This window comes from Dendrobium catenatum, unplaced genomic scaffold (assembly GCF_001605985.2).
Source record: "Dendrobium catenatum unplaced genomic scaffold, ASM160598v2 fragScaff_scaffold_362, whole genome shotgun sequence".
NCBI lineage: Eukaryota > Viridiplantae > Streptophyta > Magnoliopsida > Asparagales > Orchidaceae > Dendrobium > Dendrobium catenatum.
Genome location: NW_021318824.1, coordinates 284,787 through 309,551, shown reverse-complemented (window position 1 = coordinate 309,551; position 24,765 = coordinate 284,787). Strand labels below are relative to the sequence as shown.

Here is a 24,765-nt window from a genome sequence, read left to right as displayed (position 1 = left end):
TTATATTTCTCTACCGCCACGAATACTCCTGGACACAACAATAATAATAATAATAATTTGATTTAAAAAGATCTTACCATGGATGGCCGTAGCAAAGTATAATAAAAATTTTTAACAAATAAAGAATAATCTTTTTTTTTTTTTTTAATTAATTACGTTGTTAGAACTACTTGTATTTTTTATTTTATTTATTTTATTTATATTCATGGTTGTATGCTTTATAGACATAAAAATTAATGTTTGTTATTCGAATATGAAATAAAAAGAGCTATTTCAAAATTTTAAAAGGCAAAAAGTTTATAAAAATGCCTGTAAGTGAACTTAAAACACAAAAAACTGATAGAACAGTAATGGAATAGTAATTTTCATATATCATCATATAGCTCAATCTCTTTGAGGTATATATATTCCCTTTACTAACTAACTTGCTATTTCAAATGAGTAAAAGGAAAAGGCGAAAATACATGAAACGAGCATAATAGAAAGGAAAACGACTGAGGTTGAGAATGTAACAGTGCTGGTGCTTCTGAAGGTTAGGATAGTCCCCATCAAGAGGTCAACTACTTTATCTTAGATGAGCATCGTCGGTGGAGGAACCATGCTAAAGCTTGGAGAGAGAGAGAGAGAGAGAGAAGTGAGCTAAATATTTTCATGTTATAGTGTGCGTTTATTTCCCTATGCATTCATGCATGGACATAAGAGCCAATTTGGAATGGTTTGTATCTAGTGTAAGAACTTCTTTATCATGAATAAAAAACAAAGTCAATGAGTAACAAAAGACTAAAGATGGTTATAGTCTATATCCTTGAAAGAGTATTGACCATTTTTCTTTGGAAAAAATCTGGTTAGCTGATACTCACGAATGATTGAACTCACTATAGTGGAGTTCATTCTTTATGAGTGTAGGTCAGGCTGAATTTGGCTTTATTTTCCTTCAACCTCTGAGTAATTACGTGTCTCGTTAAAATTTCATAAAACAAAACTCTTGCTTCGTAATTTTTCAATGTTGCACGAAATCCTTTTAAAAATAAAATTTCCACCATATAAGAGTTTTAAAAGTGTCAATTTAGTATACAATCCCGTGGGCTCTGAAAATTCCATTGATTGTGCTCCCCGGCCTCTCCGTGACTCTCAAATGTTTTTCTTGCACTTTTTTTGTAGCTCTTTTGAGCAGTAAAGGGTTGGATGTCTCTTTAAGAACCTTGTACTGTTTTTGAATATTAGCGCTGATATATCATCAAAAAATTATCTTGATCACGCACGAATCCTGAGGCAAAATCAGGTTAAAGCTTCAAAAATTAAATATGGGACTATTTGAACTCCGATTTCAGCAAACTTACAGTCGAATTGAGCGTCTCGGAAGTACAAACCCAACGACACCAAATTCAACTCAATCTGAGCCCAAATGAGTCTAAATCAAAGACATAAAGCACTGTTGGAAGGTTCAAACCACAATTTGGATTACCAAATGATTTCCAAACATGACACGCTTATAGTCGAATCGAACGGATCAACGAGACAAATCCAACGAGCCTATGTTTGATGAATTCCAATATCATTAAGACCTTCAAATGTTTGACGAACGGTCCACGATCAAGGGATTCAATATTGGCCGTCCATCCAAATCACTCCCAATTTGCCCTTGATCCTCCTATTTACGGGTCATGCATGTCATAACCCAACCCGATCTGGATAGGCCTATCATGTTGAGCCGTGATAGGCTAACCCTATGATCTAATTTTGGAATTGTTTCAGATTTTTTGTCGATATTCATTAAAATAATGGTGATCCACAGAGCTACTAAAATATTCAAATACTGAAAAACTCATCCATAAAGTTTCTTACATTCATCAAAATAATCATATACACTATAGTCCATAGCTACAATCAGGGGTTACAGAACTGAAAATAAACTAGTCATGACTGTACTAAAATCAAAATAGCAATATACCTATAACTTCAAATCAGATCCTTAGCTAGTCCACAACCTCTTTCCCTTTTCCAGATCCTGAAAACCATGAATAAAACCACGTGAGCTATAACAGCTCAGCAAGTCACACAAACCAATCTAAATTTCCAAATATTATTTTATATCAAATATTTTACTGAAGAGTTAAAAACAGTTACTTGTAGTTTAAATAATTCACTGAACTGATAATCACAAAATAGAATAATGTAACACTACAGGAAAAACGTCATTTTCCGACGAACATTTTCGTAGGAAAAATGGCCAAAATCCGTCAGAAAATAGCATTTCCGGCGGATTTCCGGCGAAAATTTTTGCGCCGGTTTCACGCGCGTCGTAAAAGGACTTCCGGCGCAAAATAATGCGTCGGAAATATTTCCGACGCATTTCCGATGAAATTTCCACTGGAAAAATATTTTCGTCGAAATTTTTATACGCCGGAAATTTTATGCAAAAAAAAAAAATCAATTGCACAACAGCTGCAGCTGCCTCCTTAATGCGCGCTCCACCACAGGCCCCAGCCCGCCAGACGCGACCAAACCGACTGCAAGCAGGCTGAATTTGGCTTTATTTTCCTTCAACCTCTGAGTAATTACATGTGTCGTTAAAATTTCATAAAACAAAACTCTTGCTTCGTAATTTTTTCAATGTTGCACGAAATCTTTTTAAAAATAAAATTTCCACCACGCATATATAAGAGTTTTAAAAGTGTCAATTTAGTATGCAATCCTGTGGGCTCCGAAAATTTCATTGATTGTGCTCCCCGGCCTCTCCGTGCCTCTCAAATGTTTTTTTTTTGGACTTTTTTTTAGCTTTTTTGAGCAGTAGAGGGTTGGATGTCTCTTTAAGGACCTTCTACCTTATCATCAAAAAATTATCTTGATAAGGCACAAATCCTGAGCAAAATCAGGTTGGAAGATTCAAAAATTAAATCTGGGACTATCTGAACTCCGATTTCAGCAAACTTACAGTCGAACTATGAGTCTCGAAAATACAAACTGAACGACACCAAATTCAACTCAATCCGAGCCCAAATGAGTCTAAATAGAAGACATAAAGCGCTGTTGGAAGGTTCAACCAACAATTTGGATTACTAAATGATTTCCAAACATGACATGCTTATAGTCGAATCGAACGGATCGACGAGACGAATCCAACGAGCCTATGTTCGATGAATTCCAAAATTATTAAGACCTTTAAATGTTTGACGAACGGTCCACGATCGTCCATCCAAATCACTCCTAATTTGCCCTTAATCCTCCTATTTACGGTTCATGCCACTCTCTGAAAACTATAAATAGCTCATCATTTCTCTTAAGAGAGGATCCAAGTAAGAAGAAGAAAAGAGAAGAAGAGGAGGGAAGAAGCTCCTCCTCGACCACCGTCAGAGTTTCACCTGACTTTCAAGTGATGTCGGAGTTCCACCCGACTTCCAAATGTCGCTGGAGTTCCGTCCGACCAAGTGAAACTGAAGTTTCTCTCGACTTTTAAGTGACGCCGGAATTTCGCCCGACTTTCAAGTGATACCGAAGTTCCGTCTGACCTCCAAGCAACATTAGAACTCTCTCCGACAAACAACGAACACCAATTTTTTGATACCATCATTTTGATATCCGTGTGCAACTGAATTTCAACTTGGTAGTTGATTATTGTAATTTAATCGTCCTAAATTTTAAGGATGAGTCAACCTCTTAAAACTCAAGAAAATATTAGTGAAATTCTTTCAACTGGATATGGCCCCATAATTTTTCCCTTTCCAGAGCTTTTCACGTAAAAAACCTTATGTTTTATATCTTTTCTGTTTGTCTGCTGAATATCCAAACAACACACACTTCAAAGTTCACCTTAATTCAACATCCTCTTTCCAAAACTGATTTTCATTCAATAGTTTTTTTTTTTTCTAAATATCATAAATAAGTAATTTTGACTCAACAAGGGTGTCAATTAATTTAAAAATTGTAAGAAATCAATTTCTTTTTCATATAATATTTGCAATGAACCTCTGATACGCTAGCGCGAGCACGGCGACTTCAAACAAACACTCGTATGAACCAATTTGCACAGCCCAATCTCCATCGATCGTATTCACCCAGCTAGGCATATGCTATCAAGCATGCTCGTGCTTGGTATAAATAATCAGTAATCAAATATTATTCAAAATCCCACTTTTCTTCAATGCATAAATTATCAGTAAGACATTCATAATCTTACTCATAACAGCTTAAATAATCATTAGAAAAATCATTCTCGTTCTCTATCTTCTCACAAACAATAACAAGTGATGACAACACAATATTATTTCAACCATTCATATTAATTAATTAACAAACCCACACCTCTTCCTGATTTCACCTTTCTCATTTGTGAGAACCTCTAGCCTTCCCATTTTGACCATAGACGCAGCAAAATCTCTGAAGAACTCATCAGGGCTTGCCATGGCCTGGCGCTCCACATAGCTCCTCGTCTCACTGTCGTGCAAGAGAGCTTCATCTGAGAGGAAAAGGGATCTTCTCTTCGAAACTTGTTTGAAGTAGCCAACATCAAATGTCTTAAAACTGCCAGGGTCCATTTCCACCAGAGTTTTTTGATCGTTGGGCTTGCATTTGCTCTTCAGCCTGGGCACATAGTTCTTATCTAGCGTCGGATCTGTGTCGCCCTTACCAGTCGCATTGTACAGTCTACTTGAGAATGATGAGCAATGAGAAGTTCCAATAGTGTGAGCTCCTATATCAATTAGCATGCAAAGAAAATGAAAATAGAAGTTAATTTTCTATGTAAAAGATAAAACTAAGAGTCAAAATGAACTTAAGAGTCTTTAAATTTATTTTAAAATTAATAAAGTTCATGAAATTATATATATGTATAGAAGTTTTATTTATTTATTTATTTATATTTGATGTGTATATGACCTGACAGAACAACAAGATCCTTCAAGGTAAGGCCTTTTTGAAGGAAGACGGCTTTGAGAGCAGTTATGTTGGAAGTTGGTGGGACGAGGTTACCGATCACGTCTTGGGCTACTGATCTGGTCCCATCTCTTCTGCCGGTTTCTACCTGGTAGCACGGTCCATGGGTCTGAAAATAAGATTATAATTATATGTTATTTTGTAATATCTTAAAAAACCAAAAGTTTTAATAGTAACATTGTGCCACTTGGCAACAAAGCCTGCCAAAGTAGTAAGAGCGTTCTTATAAGAAATTGTTTTATGTACGTAAGGAGAGATTAATCTGTGCGGACACTGACACAGTTTACCGTCCAGAGGTGAATCAGGTGCAGCCCCATGTCATCTAATACCGAGCATTATCGAGTTCAGTATCGAACAGTACGGAGCTTGGTGCCGAGCAATACTGAGCTTGGTACCAAGCAGTACCGAGCTCGGTACTGAGTAGGGGGTGATGTGGCGTATTTGTATTGGCCTCTGGACGGCGTTCGACATCCGCATAGAATAATTCTTCTTACTTAAGAGCATTCCTGCCTAAGAAATCTAAGCTATTTTCAGTGGGCAAATCTAAGGTAAGCACTGGAGGTATGTATCCCCCATTAGATCGGGTTATCGCATAATTTGTCTTATCATACAAGTCCAACTGTCTCACAACCTCTTTTATTTCGTTACGTGGGATTAAAATACTTGTAAGAAAAAAAAAAAGGAACAAAAAATTGCGCGTAGTGCAAAAAATTTTGCAAACTTAATAAGAACATTCAAGAATTTACTGATCCATTCGAAGTAAATCTATACATTTAAACATAATTACACGTACCAGGGCCACTGCATCCCTTGCGACCAGAGCTATGATATCTGCACAGGAGACAATCCCAGGGCAAGCTGCTTCTAATTTCTCCTTAATTCGATCAATCACTTCGAAGCCTCTAATGCTTAGATTTGGTGGCGCAACTTTCTCTGTAGCTTTTTTTGCAGAAGGATTCACAAGGATTGAAGCATCACATCCCTGGGCGCATAATTATTTGATTAATAATGTTTTAATATTTGTTAGAGAGAGAGAGAGCTAAATTTTTTGCACTTCATAACAATAGCTTCTTCATAAGGACTAATCCCCTCGGGATGCAAGAATAAACAACTATAATTCATGATCATTTTTAAAGCACTGTACAAAGCAATTTCCTTACGCAAAAATAGGCTTCATTAGGGACGGCTTTTTTATTACTTCTTAAAGCAACTTTCTAGTTAAAAAATTAAAAAATATTTTAACTAGAAAGCAGCTTTAAGAAGCAATAAGAAAGCCATCCCAAACAAAACCTCTGATGGAGCATTATAGTTAATTACCTTAACGAAACAATCATGATAATGCATACGCAGCAAAGGCCCGGCAAGGCTTGGAGCCACTGCCATGATATGCTTCATTTCCTCATTAACAATAGCTTCAGCATTAGGGCACACAAAATTGTAAAAGCCAAACATCACTTGTGCATTGCTGAAGCCAAACAGAAGGGCTGCAAGAGCAAACGAGAGCAGTAGTGTTAAGGAAGCCATTTTACATAACTACTTAGTTCTGTCATAGCTCCTATATTTATAATTAATGCTAGCTAGCCTTTGAAGGCGTCCATGGGAGACTGCTTCGAAAGTGGAATTAATAAACTTGGATTGATAGGATTCTTTATGATTGTTATGTCGCATGGATCGTTTATATATTCATAAGCAAGGAGATGCAGTCATAACGAACTGATCTTTAAAAGTTGACTTGAGAATATTTATTTAGCTTGTTTGCTAGCTGGACCCTTGCTAAGCACCGCATGGAGGGAATTACTTCTTCTAAATTTATAGAGATGTGTATAACACAGCGGAAATTTTGCCTTGGAAGTAATGAAATGCTTGATGTAACTATTCGGAAATAAGTATGGTAGTTGGTACATGTTAGAATCAGCAAATTGGACATCTTCCAATGAATTAAATGAAATAATATTGGCATCTCAATCAGTAAAGTCTGGAGTTAAATTATTGTAAAATTTAATTAACTTCATCTAATTAAAGTTATGAAGCCAAGAAGGGACACTATTCAATTCACTTGCAGAAATTTGCCTAAAGATATTGTAATTTGTTAACTAATCCACTCATCCAAAAATAAAAATGATAATGTAGTTGATAAAATAATTGTAAGTGCATTATTAGGTTTAACCACTTGAATTTTTCTCTATATTGCAAAAGAAGTCAAAAGAAGAAAATAAGAAAAAAAAGTTACATCAAAACCAAAAGCATTCCTTACATTGATAAAATAGCGTGTAAAGCTCGATAATGCACATGAGAGTCCTTATAGGCTTCGTTTGGGACAGCTTTTCTATTGATCTTTGAAGCAGTTTTCTAGTACAAAAATTTCATATTCAAATAATTTTTATACTAAAAAATTGCTTCATAAAACAGTAAGAAAGCTGTCCCAAATGAAACCTTAATCTCGCATGAAATATAAAAAGTGTAGGTGTATAAGAACTGTATAAGATAAGAGAAGGTAGAGTAAATTATAAGCATAAAATATATATTGTCGCTTGGCTTGTAATCATGAAATTTACAAGTATAATCATTTGAACACATAATGTAAGTGAGTGGAGAGGGATGGTTATGATAATTTAAGAAAATATTCACTAAGAAATTTGATAAATGTTTCACTTGATTAGCACAAGCACATTAGATCTCTAACTTAACTTACAAAAGAAAAACACTAGTGAACTATAATGTTGAACATAGTGAAAGTATCATAACTTGGAAATTCAATATACATAGATGAATATTATTATATAAGCTATGATCTATTATGATTATTAAACATCAAAGAAATACAGACCAAGTGCCCACATAATATGATTGTGGTTGTGAGCTTGATGGGTTCATGGAGTTTGCAAGCTCAATTTCGATATTAATAAATAGATGTTTGAAATTCTAATATATAGACTAGGTGATTTAGGCTTTAGAGTTTGCATAGATCTTGATGTAAATGATTAATTAGACCATGGAGATTGGAGATACCAAAAGGGATCCTCAAGGAATTCAATGTAGAATCACTTTGAGCTCTAGGGGTTATTAATTATAATGTGTCTCACAATTAATTTAAATCCTTAAGGATATATGATTAGGATGTGTGTAGCTTGTATTTTTTGGTGAAGAAAATTTTAGATGTTTGTGCATAATTCAGCTCTAAATTTGAAAATTATATGACTCATTGGAATTTCTCCCTCCTATTGTTGCATGTTATTCTTCATTTGGCTTAATGAGAATTATGAATTGGATAGGAGATTAGGTTTGTAGCCAGAAGGATAGGAGAAGAGCATGGTCAAGGAGAATCACAAGAAATTTGTAAAAATAACATTACAATGGTAGAAGTGCAAATAACAAAAAAGAAATGAGAATTGGCCGTTAGTTTCAGTCGCCAAAATATATGGCAGCCTTTCAGTTGGCCGACAAGTGGCCGTCGTTCATCTGCAGTTGGATCGGAAGCAATGACAACGACGGGACGACCTTGCCGTTCATCTGTAGATCATAAGCAATGACGCCAATGAACCGACGGCAAGGAGCTCTCCGTTTTGCTTTTGTAGTTGGATCGGAAGCAACGACGACGACAGGATGGAGTTCGCCATCCATTTTGCAGTTGGATTGGAAGTAACGACAACGACGACCAAAGGGAGCTCGCCGTAAGTTCGTGTTGGAAATATAAACCAAAATTAATGACCAAGTTGTTGGAAATATAAACCAAAATTAATGACCAAGTTGTTGGAAATATAAACCAAAATTAATGTTTAAGTTTTTTGTGTATCTAGTAAATTGTATGGAAGCAAAATCTAGAAAATGCAATAACTCTTGGTGGTTGGTTGTTGAGTCTTTATTATAGAAATATCTAGAATATGTTTCTAGAAATGTCATTGTACTAGTATAAATATGCATTGAGTCTTGTCATATGGATGTAAGAGAGAAAATTTAATAATAGAAGTTCCTCTTGTTTTATCCTCTTCCACTCATTTGGAATAATTTCTCTCTAACAGTTCGCTCGTAGCTCAACACCTCAACTACAAAAAAGGATATGCGGGTCGGGTCAAAAAAAAAAAAAAACCAAGTTACCCATGCTCTGCACTAGCATGCGAAACTCCCTCGGGGCAACGAACTCGCTCCAAGCTTAACTCGTCCAATACACACTCGGCACCATCGAACTAGCCCATAGACAAATGATCAGTCTCATCTCTCCTTAGTCAATCAGTGAGAGTGACACATGTCTACAGCAGTATGTAGCATTACATGTGTGATCAATCAGAGGAAGAGATACATGTAGCATTATATTTTATTTGAAATTATGAAGAAGTTCATAACGATTACATTCTTTGAGATTGTCGTTTGTAACCATTGGATTAAAGCAGAGTTTTGCCCTATGGTAATATCTAACAGTTTGGTAAGATCTTAACTATTTAATCAAATAGTTTAAATGCATAACTAGAACACATGCCGCTAATATTAATCTGTTGGTTCATAGCTTTAGCTACATAACAAGAGGTTTTGAGTTCATAGCTTTACTGCTTGAGTATCTGATGTGCATGTGAGTTTGATTTAACTTGCTCAAAAGTCCCGAAAAATGCAAAAAGAAAAAAAAAATGCACACATGTAATAATATTGACAACATCTTGACTTAAAATTCTAAAGAATAACCTAATAGATTTTTTTTATTAATATGAAATGCATAGACTATTAGCATAAAAGAATATTATAGATTTGTAATCAAGAAAATATTAAATTTATATGAATTTTACATAAATTTCTTATTTTACTTTGCGTAAATCAATAATTTAATCTTACTAGTTGTAATTATGGTAATTTCATGCTAAGTTATTACAAACAAATTATTAAATAAATTTAGTTATTAAATTATTAAATTCTTAAAAATATGTTAATTTGTAGACGTAATTAAAATTAAAAAATATTAAATAAATTTTACTTAATTTTTGTGTTTAATGTAAATAAAATATCATAAGAACAATGAACTACAAAATAAATAGAACTATTTGCACATACTTATTTATATGCAAGTTGATTAATGGAAATAAAATAATGTTTAAATTATGGATTTGATCATGAAGAGATCAATAAAAATATAAAATAAAGAAATATATTTTATAGATCCATATGCAAACAACACTCCTATTTATTTTTCAGAATATATTTCAAGACAAATTTTTTATTTTAAATACAAAATTAAAATATATTTTTAAATTTATTCATATTTAAAAGCTGGCCATTTAGAGTCTATTTTTAATTATGATAAATATATCACATAGAATTAGATTTGTATATATTTATTCATTATTAAATGATGATAATTATCATGATGATATAACAAAATTATATGTTATGGATCAGTAGAAATTTAGGAATGTTTCAAAGCTATATTCGGATTGGTAGCAAATATTTTAAATGAGCTTGACTTTTGGAATAAAGAAGCATGCGAAATTGTAAGAGCAAAACCATTGGCTCCATTTGTCATCAAAGAAATAAGTCTAAGGTAGTTGGTGCAATGCTTTTTAACATAACTCTATTGATTATATAATTTTAGGTTTTGTTTAGGATAGTTTTTTTCTGCTTTACTTTTAATATTACAATTGTAATTTCTATTTGACCATCTTTGTTCCGTTGCTTTTAAAAAAATTAATATGTACTAGAAAATTACTTTGTACAATAATTTTAAAAAATTACTCTCCAGAGCTATTTTGCAAAATAGGAAGAAAAATGTCTCAAACAAAGGCTCTTTTTGGGACAACTTTCTTATTTCTTTCTAAAGCTATTTTTTAGTACAAAAATTTTTAGTTTAACAATTTTTTGTATTAAAAAATTGAATTGAAAAGCAGTAATTAAGAAAGCTGTCCCAAACGAAGCCAAAGTCATAGGCTCAGTTTGGAACAAACTTTTTGATTGTTTTCTAAAGCAGCTTTTTAGTACAAAAAAATTTAATTCAAAAGATTTTGTACTAAAAAATTATTTTAAAAAATAATGAGAAAACTGTTACAAATGAAACTTTAATCTTTTAATGAAATTGTTCAAATATAATGACGCTTTGCTTTGTATAAGTCCTACTAATATTTTATTTTAACTATGAAACGAAATATGGTTGTACGCTTAAAATAATTTGTTTTCTAACATTCAAAAGAAAATCGATTAGCTATTTTCAAGCACGAATTTGCAGTCAGATTGTGCATAGGAACAATGAAGATTAAGGTTCCGTTTGGGACAACTTTTTTGTTGTTTTTTAAATCAGCTTTCTTGTAAAAAATAAAAAGAAAATTTGTGTACTAAAAAGCTACTTGTAGAAACAATAAGAAAGTCGTCCAAATAAAGCCTAAATCACTAGCTACCATAAAACTTATTTGAACAAAATTTTAGGTAAGTGCACGAAACCTATTCCAAAGCAGCTTCTGTTATGTCATCATGCTCTTGTATAATGGAGATATCCGGATGGCCCAATGAGGTAGAAGAGAAGAATGAGATGAAACAAAATAAAAGAAGAAAAATAGAATAAAAGGAAGTTGAACATAACTATCAATATCCCACCACTATTATCTTGTAGACAACACTCCATTAATGTTTGTGTAGGTTTTGAGTGTAGTTTAGGGAATGGACCACTATAATGAGTGTGTCTGCTAATGTATCAACGAAGATTCAAAGAAAGTTTCAATTTTCTGTATCAACATTATGTGAAGTTGCTCATTCCTCAAGTCATGATAATGTAAATTTTGATGATACCTCAATGATATAGAAGAAATATCTTGCGGCATCAACACAGTCCCAACCTTAGAGCTAGGACCATTTAGTAAATTGTCCATCCAACATGTTAAAATTTGCCCATTTTTCAAAGAGATAGGCTCTGTCATACCTCCCCTAAAAATCCTTAGAGACAATCTCATCCTGGGAAGCCGAATCGACCTTGCAGAACTTGCATTTGGACACCATGGGGTCCGATAGCATTTCCACGAAGAGCAAACCTATCGATTCACCGTCGAATAATTTATATTCATATATATTGGGTTAGTTTATCCATGTATATGCAATTCTGCTGTGATACTGAAGGCTGAAGCTTGGCTAAAAATGAAGTGTAACACTTAATTAAAATTATTTAAGATTTTATTTTGTTTGCACATTGTGCAGTTTGCTATTAGTAAATGATTAAGATAAGCTTCGAAATGAAATATAAGATTTTGCTTTGAATTATATCTTTATTTTATTTTTTTAAAATATTAGTCTATTTATATGAAAATTTTGCCCCCCCCCCTAAAATGAAAGGTTGGTTCTGCCTCTGATCATGGCTAATTAATTTTATTGTTCTATTCAATAGCTCAGTATGTAATAATGCATTGTACTTGTATATATATTTTGATGATAAATGAAAATAGAATTTTATGGATAAGCTTATTCTCAATAGGGTTGTCAATTCGGGTCAACGGGTCGGGTTCGGGTCGAATCTGGAACTGACCCGGCACTATTCGGGTCAACCGGAACTCGATCCGTTTTTAAAAACGGGTCAGGTTTATGGACCCAAACCCGACCCAATACGGGTCAGGGTCAACCCGACCCGACACGAATGACTCTAAGTTGACCTAAAATTGCTAGTTTTGGGTCAAAAATCTGGTCAATCTTTGATTTTCGGGTGAAAAACGGGTCAATCTCGGGTTTCCGGGTCAAATAGGCGTTTTCGTGTTAGTTTCGAGACATTTTCGGGTTGCTGGGTCAACCTGAACCCGGCCCGATTTTTAAAACGGGTTGATTTGTTGATCCCGAACCCGACCCGTTTCGAGTCCGGGTTGACCCTAATCTAGATTTTTCCATGTCGGATTCGGGTCGTGTTTTGGGTCGTGTCAAAAATTGACACCCTAATTCTCAGTACACTAGATGTTCTTAATAGCTCTATAATTATTGTTTGTTTAAAGTTAAAATAAGATGAAAATTTTCAGTAATTTTGAAAACTTAGATCTCGGAGTTCATCTGTTGCAAATCAACAAGATAAGACTCGCCCAATTTGTGAGTCTTACCAGAATGAGTTGCAATCCTACGTTTGGCAATCGTCAAAACAAGATGGGCAAGTAAACAATTTATGGAGAAAGAATGATGAAAAAGAGGTCAAAGGTCGATCTCTTGGTCAATGGAAACAAAGGATAATGAGTAAAGTGCAAGAGATACACTTGGAGAATACATAAGGATGAAGTTGAGGTCACAGCTCGGCCGAAAGCCCAAAAAAATGTATAGATATGATCTACTAACCCCACATATGACTTTTTGCTTGTTCTATGCATTCCTATCACGAAGAACCAAGCTATTAACATAAAAGGTCCATAAATAAACAAGTCCTATCAGACTACCCACACCTTACCATGAGTTTTATTAAGGAAAAAAAAAATTTGCGCCATCTAAGAATTAACTCGAAATTATCAAACCAATGCAAAGCGAAGCTTCTTTATAATCTTGATCAGCAGAAATTTTTCATCTTAGAAAACAAGCCTATTTGGTCACGCTTTCATTGGCCTCCTTAAGTCGAATATGAAACGCATAAACTGGAGAAATTATTCTGTGCAGACACCGGGGCTGTCAGGAGGTAAATTAGAACAAGCCACTTCACCCGGTACACAGCATTACCTAGCCGCTATACACAACAAATAGGTGAAGTGACACGTTATGATTTGCCTCCTAACGTCATATATGTATTAGTTGAGTGTTGTTCCCAGCGATCAATTGTTGCTTAACATGGATCCCACTCTTTTCACCGTCTGATCAACGTATAACGGTTTCAAATGACAGTATTTTTCACAGAATTATTTATAAAAAAAAAACCAATTCAAGTAGATAAGGCGAGAAAAACAATAATAAGCTACCTTCCAAGTGGCGTTGTCCAGTTGCCCACGCAAGAAATTCTTTAAAAAGAATCGTGTGAGTAGGAACAAGGAAATTAATTGGATTTTATTTGGATTAGGTGATGGGTTATTTATGTCATAATTTCTTTTAAAAACTTATTTTAATTGAAAATTATGTTTTGGACACAAAAGGGCTATTGGAATGTGTATTATTGCTGAAATTTTGTTGGTATTTATCACGAACGAATTTTTTAGGGATTTAAGAAAAATAATATATATATGAATATAAAATTTTGATTTTATATTATGTATAATAACTATAATAAGAGAAATATATCTCTTATTTATTTTATTAAGAATGACAATTCAGATTAAAATATTCTTTATATGTTCATATTCCTATACAAATAGCATTTCAACCATTCTACACATCGACTATTATTTACTCATAAAATTTTAAGTTATTATATATCACTACTTTAAGTTATTTGGGATAGAGCGCCACTTCACTGTTAGAGAGACATCACAAAAGAACGAGGTGACAAAGAGAAAGAATCAAACTTTAGTTGAGAAAGTTAGGTTTATCTTATCCAATACTAGGTTGGATAGAGAGTTAGACTGAGGCGATAGACTATGCCTGTCGCTTAGTGAACCATCTGCCTTTTTGTAGTTACTGGGAAGAAGACCTCAAAGAAAATGTTGTTCGGGGATTCTACTATAGATTATAAGCACTTGAGAGTATTTGGATGTCCAACTTACAAGCATGTTCAAAATGATAAATTTGAACGATGGGCAAAAGGATGATCTTTATTGGCTTTAAGCGTTGAGTCAAGGGCTTCAAAATCTTTAATCTAATAGAAAAAAAGATTGTCATTAGCAGATATGTTGTATTTGACGAGGTGAGCATGTTGAAACCTCGAGACTCTAAGTAGGTAGAGAGTTCTATTATAACCACAAATATACTGCATAAGTTGGAGTTTGATGCAACTTCATTTGTTCCACAGAGACAGATCACTTCTACCCAGGTATCAGATTTAGCTGCAGATCAAGAGGTAGAAAATGATGTTGAGAATGAGATTCTAGCTCAGAAATATATTGCAAGGAATAAGTCCAAGCATTAGAATGTCCCAAAACTAATTTAGTCGAGGGATCATATTACACTTGCACTTTCAGCCACAAAGGTTTTAGTTCTTAATCAAATATAAGGAAGCAGTGGACAATCTTGGTAGTGATTTATAGAAGAGGGCTATGAATGAATATATTATATATATAAATTTTTTAAGAAAATATTACTTAGAGGTTGGTGAAGCTTCCTCAAGGAAGGAAAGTCATTTAATTTGGTGCAAATGGGTGTGTGTAAAGAAGGATGGATATCATGGAGCTAATGTTCGATACAAGGCTAGGAGGGTGAAGAAAGGCTTTGTGCAATGGGAAGGGATTGCTTATGATGAGGTGTTCTCCCCATTGATTAAGCATCCCTCGACCTGTAATCACTTGGCACTTGTAGCACACTATAGTCTGATTTTGGAGCAGCTCGATCGAGACATTGCACAAGAGGTTGTCGTAGTGAGTAGGTTCACACATGATCTATAAAAGAGTCATTTGCAAGCTGTGAAGAGTATCCTTAATGGTACAACTGATAAAAGCTTGATATTTGAGAGGCAGTCACCATGAGAGTGGTGCAGAACTCATAACTAAGAACTACACTTGGCTTGAATCCTTGGGAGGGGGGTATGTAGGCAGTCATCTTGGTGCAGTCATTCTAATATTGGAGCTTGGCTTGTCATATTCTACTTTCTAAGGTGAAAGATGAGGTAGAAATTATTGATTTGAAATTATTGATTTGAAATTATTTTCAAATCTAAAAAAAGTTTTATTTTGGAAAGTTTTAATGGCTCATTATTGTAATTGATCATGGAGCTAATTATTTTCCTAGATAGGTGATTTGATTGAGGATTTAATTATGAATTTTTTCCTTATTTGTTTTGCCTCAAATTTATAAATTGAGGGTTTGAGGATTGTTGTGTGTAAGAGAGAGCTAGAGAATAATTGTAATCTTATTCTTCTTCAATATAGTGAAATCATTATCCCATTCTCATAGACATAGACATATATACCGAACCACGTAAATTGTCACGTTCTTTATGTTGATTATGTAATTTGTATTGTTTTCGTTGTGTTTGCACAACACCCCTTCCATAAAAGTTTATTTATTATTTTCATTCAAGATGAGCTCACTGAAGTATAATCATAACTAATATTTTTTGTCAGGAGATTTATTTGAAGAATATCACTCAGAGAGGAACTTTTATTCTATCCAGTGAACATACGCAGAGGAAGGTTCGGTTTTAGGCAAAAAAGTACATGTACTGAGTTTTTCGCACCTGTACCGAGTTTTTTGAAACAGGCGCTTTTTTGCCTAAAACCGAACCTTCCTCTGCGTACGTTCACTGGATAAAATAAAAGTTTCTCAGAGAGGGCATCTCGATAATGATTTCACTCTTGTTTCTCTCTTTTGCTCCCTCAAAAAATTTTTATTTTTTTTTTAAATTAAGGAGCTGAAAGGTACTCATCCATACTCATGTGTCTCTCTCACTCACTGTTTTTTTCCTGCAGCATTTTAAAAAATTGCATGATAGAGTACAAAATAAGTCTTCCGAAAAAAGTTAGGATACTTAAAATTCATCTTGATGTTGGCTTGTACAAAAGTCATTAAATTTACATAACCCATCACAATAGGGTATATTCTTATTCTCTTACAAACTTCCTTGAAGATACAATATAATTAGAGAATTAAATATCCCCCTCAAATATGCTAATTTGAATGCAACTCAGCCCACCTCAATAGGCCGAGTTCAAGTTCAAATTGACCAGAAGGTTAGTTGAACTTTCTGGTCAAGTTGAACTTAATTGAGTTGTCAAATTTATTCTCTTTCAGTATCATTAAAGAACTGACATAGGATCCAAGTCTACTCACCCGTCTCGAAAACCAGTAATTAATAGGTCAAACCGGCGCCAAACCAATTTTGATTTCCTATAACCGACCGATTCAGCTACAGTGCATATCTGATGGATGAGATGAGATGCGAAGGCGAGGCGCGCAAATCGTATTATGCGAAGGCGAATTGGTTAAGCCTATAAGAAGCCAAAAAAAACCCTTATTTCATTCGGACGAATTGCCTCGCATAGTCGTGTTTGTTCTTCGGCATCCCGTTTATGGCCTTTTCCTTCTAATTTGGAGTCTTATCTCCGACAGTCATTTCCGTATTATGTTTTTCATATTTACTTTATATAATATTAAGTTTTTATGCTTTATATTATAATTATGTTTGATTTTTATTATATATTTTATTTATAAATAATTATGTCATTATTATAATGTTTAAGTATAAAAAGTATTTATTATGTCATCTAGTTCGAACCTCGTTGAACCATCGAACTGTTAACTTCTCCTTCTTCCGATTTATTGTTTGATCCGATTTTCAAAGCATCGATTGAAAGATCATTCCTAGTTTTGATATCCCACTGTAGGAAGAAATGAATTTATTGCAGCGAGAAAACCCGAAAATTAGACAACAGGCTGGGAGTTCGAAGGGCGTGTCCATTTCAAATTGGAAGTTACGAGAACAAATTTATTTACCAATTCAAAGTCCATTCACAACATTGCCAAAGAATCATCCAATTTCCATTCTATCCCCTGGAACAATTCTTCGGAATTTCTTACTCTTCACGCCGAAGAAATTGCCCCTATATTCCCGTCTTCTCATTTTTTTTTTCCCAGCTGCTGTTTGATAAAATTCCTTGCTTGCTCCAGAAAACGAAAACTGAATTAAGCTTCTCAATGGCTTCTTCTTCCGACGACTGTTAGATACACCTTGTTATCTTTTGACGCTGGTAGGGGGAACTCGTAGTCGTAAACTTCCTCTGATTTGCTTCGTATCAAACTGGCGAAGATTCAAGAATCCGGCGAATCGATGATGGAAATCGGAAACCGGGTTTTGTCTGCTTTCACTGCCAATTTAAATTTTTTTTCTTCTTATCTAACTTCCTTAACTGTTTCATTCTATATTCATATATGTTGTTCTCGTTCTCGTTCGTTTCTAGGATTTTGAACCTTCTAGGAGCATCCCTGAAAATAAAGGTTTCGCCGGAGAAGCAAAATCCGGCGGAATCGGCGTGGCTTTCGAAGAAGTGAAGGGAAAGCCGGAGCCATCTGATGGCTTCGTCGTACTCGACATCGAGAGTCTCGCGCTCCTCGCCGCGGCCTCGGCCTCATCTCCGATACTCGAAACTTGCGAAAAAGATTCGATCGCCGGAAACCAAACTCCAGTAACCTCTTTACGTTCCCTCTTTTGTTTCCATTAATCTATCTTACCATAATTAGTTAACCACTAACCAATTCTTTTTATCCATATATTTCTTGTGTTTTAGCTCAAGAAGACTTTATCTAAAAAAGGCTCGCAGCGCGGTGGAGAGAGAAGGACGGCGGATTGCGTCGCCGCCGCCTCTGCCGCCGCTACCGGTTAGTTTCTGGCCTATTAGTTATGTTGGAAAGTCAATAGCGAATCTCACGTTATAAAAGTTCGAATTTTGATCGCTGGAAAGTGAGAAGTAATTTGTTTTTATTAGGGGCAACCCTTCCGATAAAAATTCTGAAGTGGAATTTTGTCGTTTGGGGTTGTTTTTCTTTGGTCAATTATTCGTTGTTTTAACTGCTGCGATGGTTTTGAACTTTTGATGGTCAGATAGGGAAAGTTTGTCGATTCTTATACACGTGGCAACCGATGGAGAAGCCGCTGCGCTGCCTCCTGCAAAGACCCCGACATTAGCATTCGTCGGAGCTGGCGGCCGCAGTAGGCGCATCGCCGGTCGGCGGCAGGTCCCGCGGCTCGATCCCCGACGAGTCGTCGTGCTGTTCGCCACCTTGTAAGTCTGCTGCTCAAATACTTGTTTATGAATTGAATGTTTATGATAGTCTGTAGCGGGCATTTCACGCCGTTTGAGAATTGAGGAAAATTTTATATAAGACGGTTACTTGAATTAGAGTAATGCTTACTCAACTAAAGTTTAAAAAAAATTAAAATTTTACTTTTAAAATTTTATTGGCAAGTGTGAGGGAGTGTAGCGGGCATTTTAATTAAATATAAATTCACAAAAATATTATATATGTAAAATTTTAATAAAAAATTTATTTGTTATTAGTCAAAATTCTCAATCAACAAATTAAGATGAATTGTATGAGATATTTTATTTTTGTTTTATTTATATCACTATACAAATTCATTTAAGAAGTGATATTAAATATTATTTACGAGTTCATTTAAGAAGAGATATTAAATATTATTGACATATTAATATATATTTATTAAAAAATTTAGGAGGCACATTTTTTTAGGTTAGTCATATTTGGGTGGGAAATTCCAAAAAAAAAAAAAAAGGTGGGAGTGTGGGACCATGATGACAGGTCCATAGTATAAAAATATGATAGTGGTCCTATTGGACTGCAGGTACGGGTTAAGTTGGTTTGCTTCCTAATAGACATCAGAACATTTCAAAAACAGCGTGGAAGCCAATTGGCCAACCTCACCCGGTCCTACTTTAAACTTGCGTGAAGTTAAGCCAAATATTGTTAAATATATATATAAAGTTTTAAAGATTTTAATTATTCATGTAAAATAATAAAGGATTGTACTTAAAGCTTGTGCTTTTCCGTCGACCGTCATCACTGTCACATCTCACTCTGTTTGTGTTTGATGAGAAATTATTACTTGCAGAGTATAAACGTAGTTCTACGTTCGAACTCTAAAGAAAATGAAACATGTGGATTTGTACACATTGTACAAACTTGTATACACTATACAAATTTGATGTACAGTATGTACAAATTTGTACACAATATATACAAACTCACGTATCACAATTTCATTAGAGTTCGTACATAATTCTACATCTGGACTCTGCCCGTAATAATTCCTCAGAATTCCGCCCATAATAATTTCTATAGTTTGGCACATCTTCTATTGAGCTGGACCCGATTGGGATTTTAATTGGTTAAATAAAAAAATAATGAAACTGAAAGGTAGACTTTTCTGTGCGAGATTGCTGTGCCGAAGCATTAATAAGGTTGCCTGATTGCCTCCCTTTGATTATTTTAATGTACTTGGAAGGTTTTTGTGGCCAACTGATTAGACTTAGACATTAAGCAATCAGGTTAAGTCAAATTGAATCAAGAATTTAAAATTATTGTCTAAGCTTGGTGAGCTTATGATAAATAATATTTTAAGCACTGAAAATTACATTTTTAGAGGGACCATCGATAATAATATACTTATTGGTGAGAACTCATCAAAGCCTACCCCCCATCATATGTAATGGCTCAATATTTAGCTTTTGCATTGGAAAGAGCAACCCTTTTAAATTTTTTATTCAACCAATAGTTTTTTTTTTTGACATTTAGGACAATTAAGGACAAACTTACACACACATTACATACACAAGACTTGAACCCAAGATCTCTTTGTTGGTAGTCTAAGCTCCCAACCAACAGACTAATGTGAGTTGTGTTGTAAAAAAATAGTATATAACACTTACAATGTAGTGAGTAATAATGAGATAAAACAATCCTCCAATTTGAAGAGATTTTAAGACCTAGAAAATAATGTAGGTAACTTAGATCTTTCATTTCAAAGAATTGTTGGAATTACCTTTTAAGAGCATATATACCATCATTTTCATTATTAGTGATACTCATGTTGATATAAATCAGTAATATCATGCTTTTTGTGTGTGTGGATGCATAGAGTAAGCCATGAGGCCGGTTGGAACTTGGAAGAGTGCCTTAGGTCATACATAGTGTGGCTAAACTTTTAAAACCATGCATTTTTTTTTTTCAACTTTTCAAACCATGAAAGAAGAGCTTGCTTGAGTCCATAAAAGGCTTGATAGAGTCAATAAATCTTGCCCAATAGACATCAAGACTAGGTGGTGGGCATATAAAATAAGACTAGCAACAAAGAGTAGCAATAGCTATGAGTGAGTGTATAGACATCATGTTGGGATTTCTTGATAGTAAGGAAGCTTTCTTGGATGAGGGAGAGGGGGAGAGAGAAAATTAGAACAAAAGAAATTTTATTCCTTATTTATTAAAAAAAATACATCAATAGCAAAATAAAGCTACACAAGAACCTAAAGAAAGTACAATGAAAAAAAACTAACTAAAATCTTGACCAATTTCTAACCATCTCTGCCTTAGTCCAAATTTTACAATCTACTATTCACAAGAACAGTCCATGATCAATTGGATCTCCTCCACCTGTTTGCTCTCTTCCACCTACTTGTAAGAACCCCTGTTTGATGCAATCTAACAGGCTCTAATGTGAGTTCTGAACCATGGCCCCGTAGTCTGCTCTTACGACTCAGGTAGTTGCCCGCGTGCCTGTCCAAGCGCGAGTCTCCGTCAGACCGATTGCTCGAATCCAACGATAAAAACCCAAGGCCAACACATCCGAATCAACCACCTCTCATCCGGCTCCTATTCCACTGAATCTTGCATGAAGGAAACCCAACTGTAGTCTTGTCTTCCTTTCTCCGTTATTATGCGCCCAGGCTTCAACTATGCCCTGAGTCCACCCTACACCCTGCGTGCATATGACTGTGCCCAAGGCTAGCGTCCACACAACGCTAGTTTCGCTCGCCTGCTCGCACAGCTTTCATACTCGATCTGTCATTTTCTCGAGCTCGAGCTCAGTGACTGCCTTCGTGCTTCTGCAACCAGTTGCTTCCCGTGCATTCTAGCATATTTTCGTAGTCTGCTAGCCTAATGCCTGCATGCCCAAGCCCTCCTCCATTCCACACGCATGGTTACCACGAGCATTCGTGCGTCCAATCGCCTGTTCCAAGCGCTTCACCTGCTCAATCCCGATCTCTCACCCGCCTGCGCTATGTGCGAGACCAAACCGCTTCGGCCTGACCTCCCGTGCTGGCTGCCTCCTTGAGATTCTTGATCCACTGGCAAGCATGACACCAGCTCGATGCCCTTGCCCGATTCCATCGCTCGTGATCTCACTGAGCCCGTCGTGAAACCTCCCCTCTTTCTTTCGTGAATACAAGAAGCAACTTCCTCCTCCTTCCCCTCAATCATCTCCACGATACTCTGATACCAATTTGTTGGAATTTCTTGAGAGGAAGAAAGCTTTTTTGGATGAGGGAGAGGGGGGTGGAGGGAGGGAGAGAGCAAATCAAAAAAAAAAAAAAATTATTCCCTTGGCTTAGAGAATCCCTATACATCCTATTGCAACTATTTATAGCATCAATGACAAAACAAAGCTACACAAAAACATAAAGATAGTATAACGAAAAAAAATTAACTAAAATCTAAACCAATTCCTAACGCATAAGATAAGCATCATGAGTGAATGTCTTGCTAAAATCAAAATGATACTGATGTTTGTACCCTTTGGTAATAAGGTGGGCTTTATGATGCTCAACAAACTCAAATGAGAAAGTTTTAATTTTATATATTTATTTGTTATTAACAATAATTCTATCTTTATAGATAAATTAACTAAATCCTAGGCATAAAATTCTTTCTGCTTAGCTTATTGTCAATAGGGATCCAAAAAAGCCTCATGATTGGTATAAGACTCATTTGAAGTTGACAAAATGGTATAACAACAATAGTTTTCTTAAAGATAAAATGGAGGATTATCTTTGGTAAAGCTAGTAGGCTACCAAATAATAGAAACATTAGGAATACTACGAGTACTTGATTCTCTAGAAGTGTTGTTGTTAGTACCTTGCCATTTGAGAGAGTTTGTTCTGCATATTCATATAGCAATATTATATTAATAATATGTAAATTTACAAAGGTATAGGTGTCTCAAGAGAAAAAGAATGAAAAAATGTTCAAAGATAAAATTAGGTGAGAATGATAATGTCAAAGTCAATGGATCAAATTAAGATATAGAGCTAAATTTCACATGTTCCCAACAAAAGCTCGACAATTTGACTAGGGAGATGTAGATTATGGGGCTTTGGTTAGCAAGTTAAAGTCCGTGTGAGTACCGGCATCAAGGATGAGAGAGTCTATGGTGTGTAATGAGCTAGGTCTATGTTGTAGTAGAGTGGTTAGATCTTTGGTTGGCTAGGAATTTTAGTTTTGATCAAGAAATGACCAGGAGTCTCTAATCCTAAATAGTATGACCAAATGTGAGGAGAGGGGGAAGGTGAGAGGGAGAGAGAGAGACAGAGAGAGGATGCAATATAAGTTATTTTTATTCATTTAAAACTGTTAGTGATAATAAAATTAAAATAAAAAAAACTAGTATAGAATATGCTAAAGAACATTTGATTAAAAATTTGAAAATTTTGAATTTATTTTAAGATTAATATATTTTTTTAACACTACCTCATATAAGACATTGTAAAGAACATTAAAATTTATTGGATGCATACTCCCATTTTCTAGATCTATTTCTGAACTAATTACTACAAAATAATATGAATTCTTCCATAATTTTATAGCATTTGACCATCAACGTAAAACATTATACTTCAATCTTCTATAGAAGAATCATGGAGGTCTATCTATTTTTTTTAGAGCTAACATTATTTTTTAGGTGATACATTGTAAATTATGATAAATAAAATGAAAAATGAAAAGAAAATTATTAACAATTGTAAATTATGATAACAAATTCTGTAATTTGAAGGTAAGGCTTCTGTGAAATGAAAAGAAAAACTCATTGAAAGTTTGATTGCAGAGTATAAACAATTGCTTTCTTTTTCATTCTCTTCAGTTCATTTGATCCAAACACGACTAAAATGTTTTCAAGTTTGAATTTCTTTTGTTAGCAAATGTGCTCATTTTTTTTTTATATTTGGTGCAGGTCCAGCATGGGAACCCTAATTCTACTATATTTTACACTCTCGCTTGGGAAAATGCCAGGCAGCAACACCAATGCTCGATGATCTATGTATATATAGCACAAGGGAAAAAGAAGCATCTCAGTGTTGGCGTATTTACCTTGTGGTAGTGACAGTTACTTTAATCTCCAACCGATCCTCATGAATTCCAATGCCTTTCCCACCTTCAGTTTTTGAAGGCTTTAGTTCTTGCCTTTATTTATCTTCTAGCGTGAGTAGTATGTGAAGAGAGCTTTCTTTTGCAATGCAGAGGAGGGGCCCGGCCTGCCAGGCCCTTTTTTTTCCTTTTGTCAACTACATGAGAGATTATTCTGTGCAGATACCGGACACAATTTATCGAATAGGAGTGACGTGGTACATTTTTATTGGACTTTGAATGACATTCGATGTCCGCATAGAATAATTCATCCAACCACATAGCAAGTATTTTGCTTTGAGATGATAAGGGCCGAGCCTCTGCATTGTGGGGAAACTCAAGAAAGCCCACTGTTTTTTTCTTTTTTTCTCTGTAACTTAGGTGAGAACCAGATTATTAGTGAAGATATGGGCTTCGAGGGCATTTTATGGTCATGAGTTACTAGATGTCTAAATGAACATTGCTGATTTTTTAGTAAAAGATTCCAGCTTTTCGCAAGCCCTATCTAATCTAAGGAACTGAACTGTAACTTACTCAAGGTGATGTTTAGTGGTGGAATCAAGGAAGAGTTGTGGATGGTTCTCGGCCCCTTTAAATTTGAGATAAATCTCATACACTTATGTATATTATGAAATTTTAACCATAAAATTATATGGAGATTATGTATATTATTTAAGCTTTACTATTTCTCCCCCTTTTCACTTAAATCCTTATAGCATCTCCAACCGAACGCCTAACATGCATATGGCGTCGTTCAGTCGCTCCTGCCAAACGCCAAATTTTTCGCTTTTTGCTTGCGGGTGAATAGTGCGACGCCAATATTGATGTTGCACTATTTACCTATGCGATTTTTCTGTCTCAACCCGATTTGTCGAAGAAACGCGCGAAAGAGGTGAAAGAAGGTTACCTTCACAG

At 34.9% G+C, this 24,765-nt stretch overlaps 2 protein-coding genes across 3 annotated transcripts; one reads left to right on the top strand and one right to left on the bottom strand.

Annotated features, from left to right (window-relative positions):
• Window positions 1–4,283: 4,283 nt before the first annotated feature.
• LOC110113062 (peroxidase 1-like) lies at window positions 4,284–6,456 on the bottom strand. Its single transcript, XM_020845482.2, has 4 exons — window positions 6,250–6,456; window positions 5,726–5,914; window positions 4,876–5,041; window positions 4,284–4,690 (listed from the first exon to the last, which is right to left on the bottom strand). The coding sequence occupies exons 1-4, from the start codon at window positions 6,454–6,456 to the stop codon at window positions 4,284–4,286; spliced, it is 969 nt and encodes a 322-aa protein (XP_020701141.1).
• Window positions 6,457–17,299: 10,843 nt separating this feature from the next.
• Window positions 17,300–24,507, top strand: LOC110113054. 2 transcript variants are annotated; one of them, XM_020845474.2, is made up of 6 exons: window positions 17,300–17,407; window positions 17,605–17,785; window positions 17,895–18,119; window positions 18,222–18,312; window positions 18,536–18,716; window positions 23,678–24,507. In XM_020845474.2, the coding sequence occupies exons 2-6, from the start codon at window positions 17,765–17,767 to the stop codon at window positions 23,757–23,759; spliced, it is 600 nt and encodes a 199-aa protein (XP_020701133.1). In that variant the 5' UTR covers window positions 17,300–17,407; window positions 17,605–17,764; the 3' UTR covers window positions 23,760–24,507. The 2 variants fall into 2 exon arrangements, with proteins under 2 accessions (XP_020701133.1, XP_028549598.1); XM_028693765.1 differs by having other exon boundaries at window positions 17,332–17,785.
• The last annotated feature ends 258 nt before the right edge of the window (window positions 24,508–24,765 follow it).

Coding starts and splice junctions, on each gene's coding strand:
- LOC110113054 (XM_020845474.2), top strand. CDS start 17,765: ATGATGGAAATCGGAAACCGG. Junction 17,786..17,894: donor TGATGGAAATCGGAAACCGG/GTTTTGTCTGCT, acceptor GTTCGTTTCTAG/GATTTTGAACCTTCTAGGAG. Junction 18,120..18,221: donor TCGCCGGAAACCAAACTCCA/GTAACCTCTTTA, acceptor CTTGTGTTTTAG/CTCAAGAAGACTTTATCTAA.
- LOC110113062 (XM_020845482.2), bottom strand. CDS start 6,456: ATGGCTTCCTTAACACTACTGCTCTCGTTTGCTCTTGCAGCCCTTCTG. Junction 5,915..6,249: donor ATCATGATTGTTTCGTTAAG/GTAATTAACTAT, acceptor TTATGCGCCCAG/GGATGTGATGCTTCAATCCT. Junction 5,042..5,725: donor CAAGGGATGCAGTGGCCCTG/GTACGTGTAATT, acceptor TCTTATTTTCAG/ACCCATGGACCGTGCTACCA.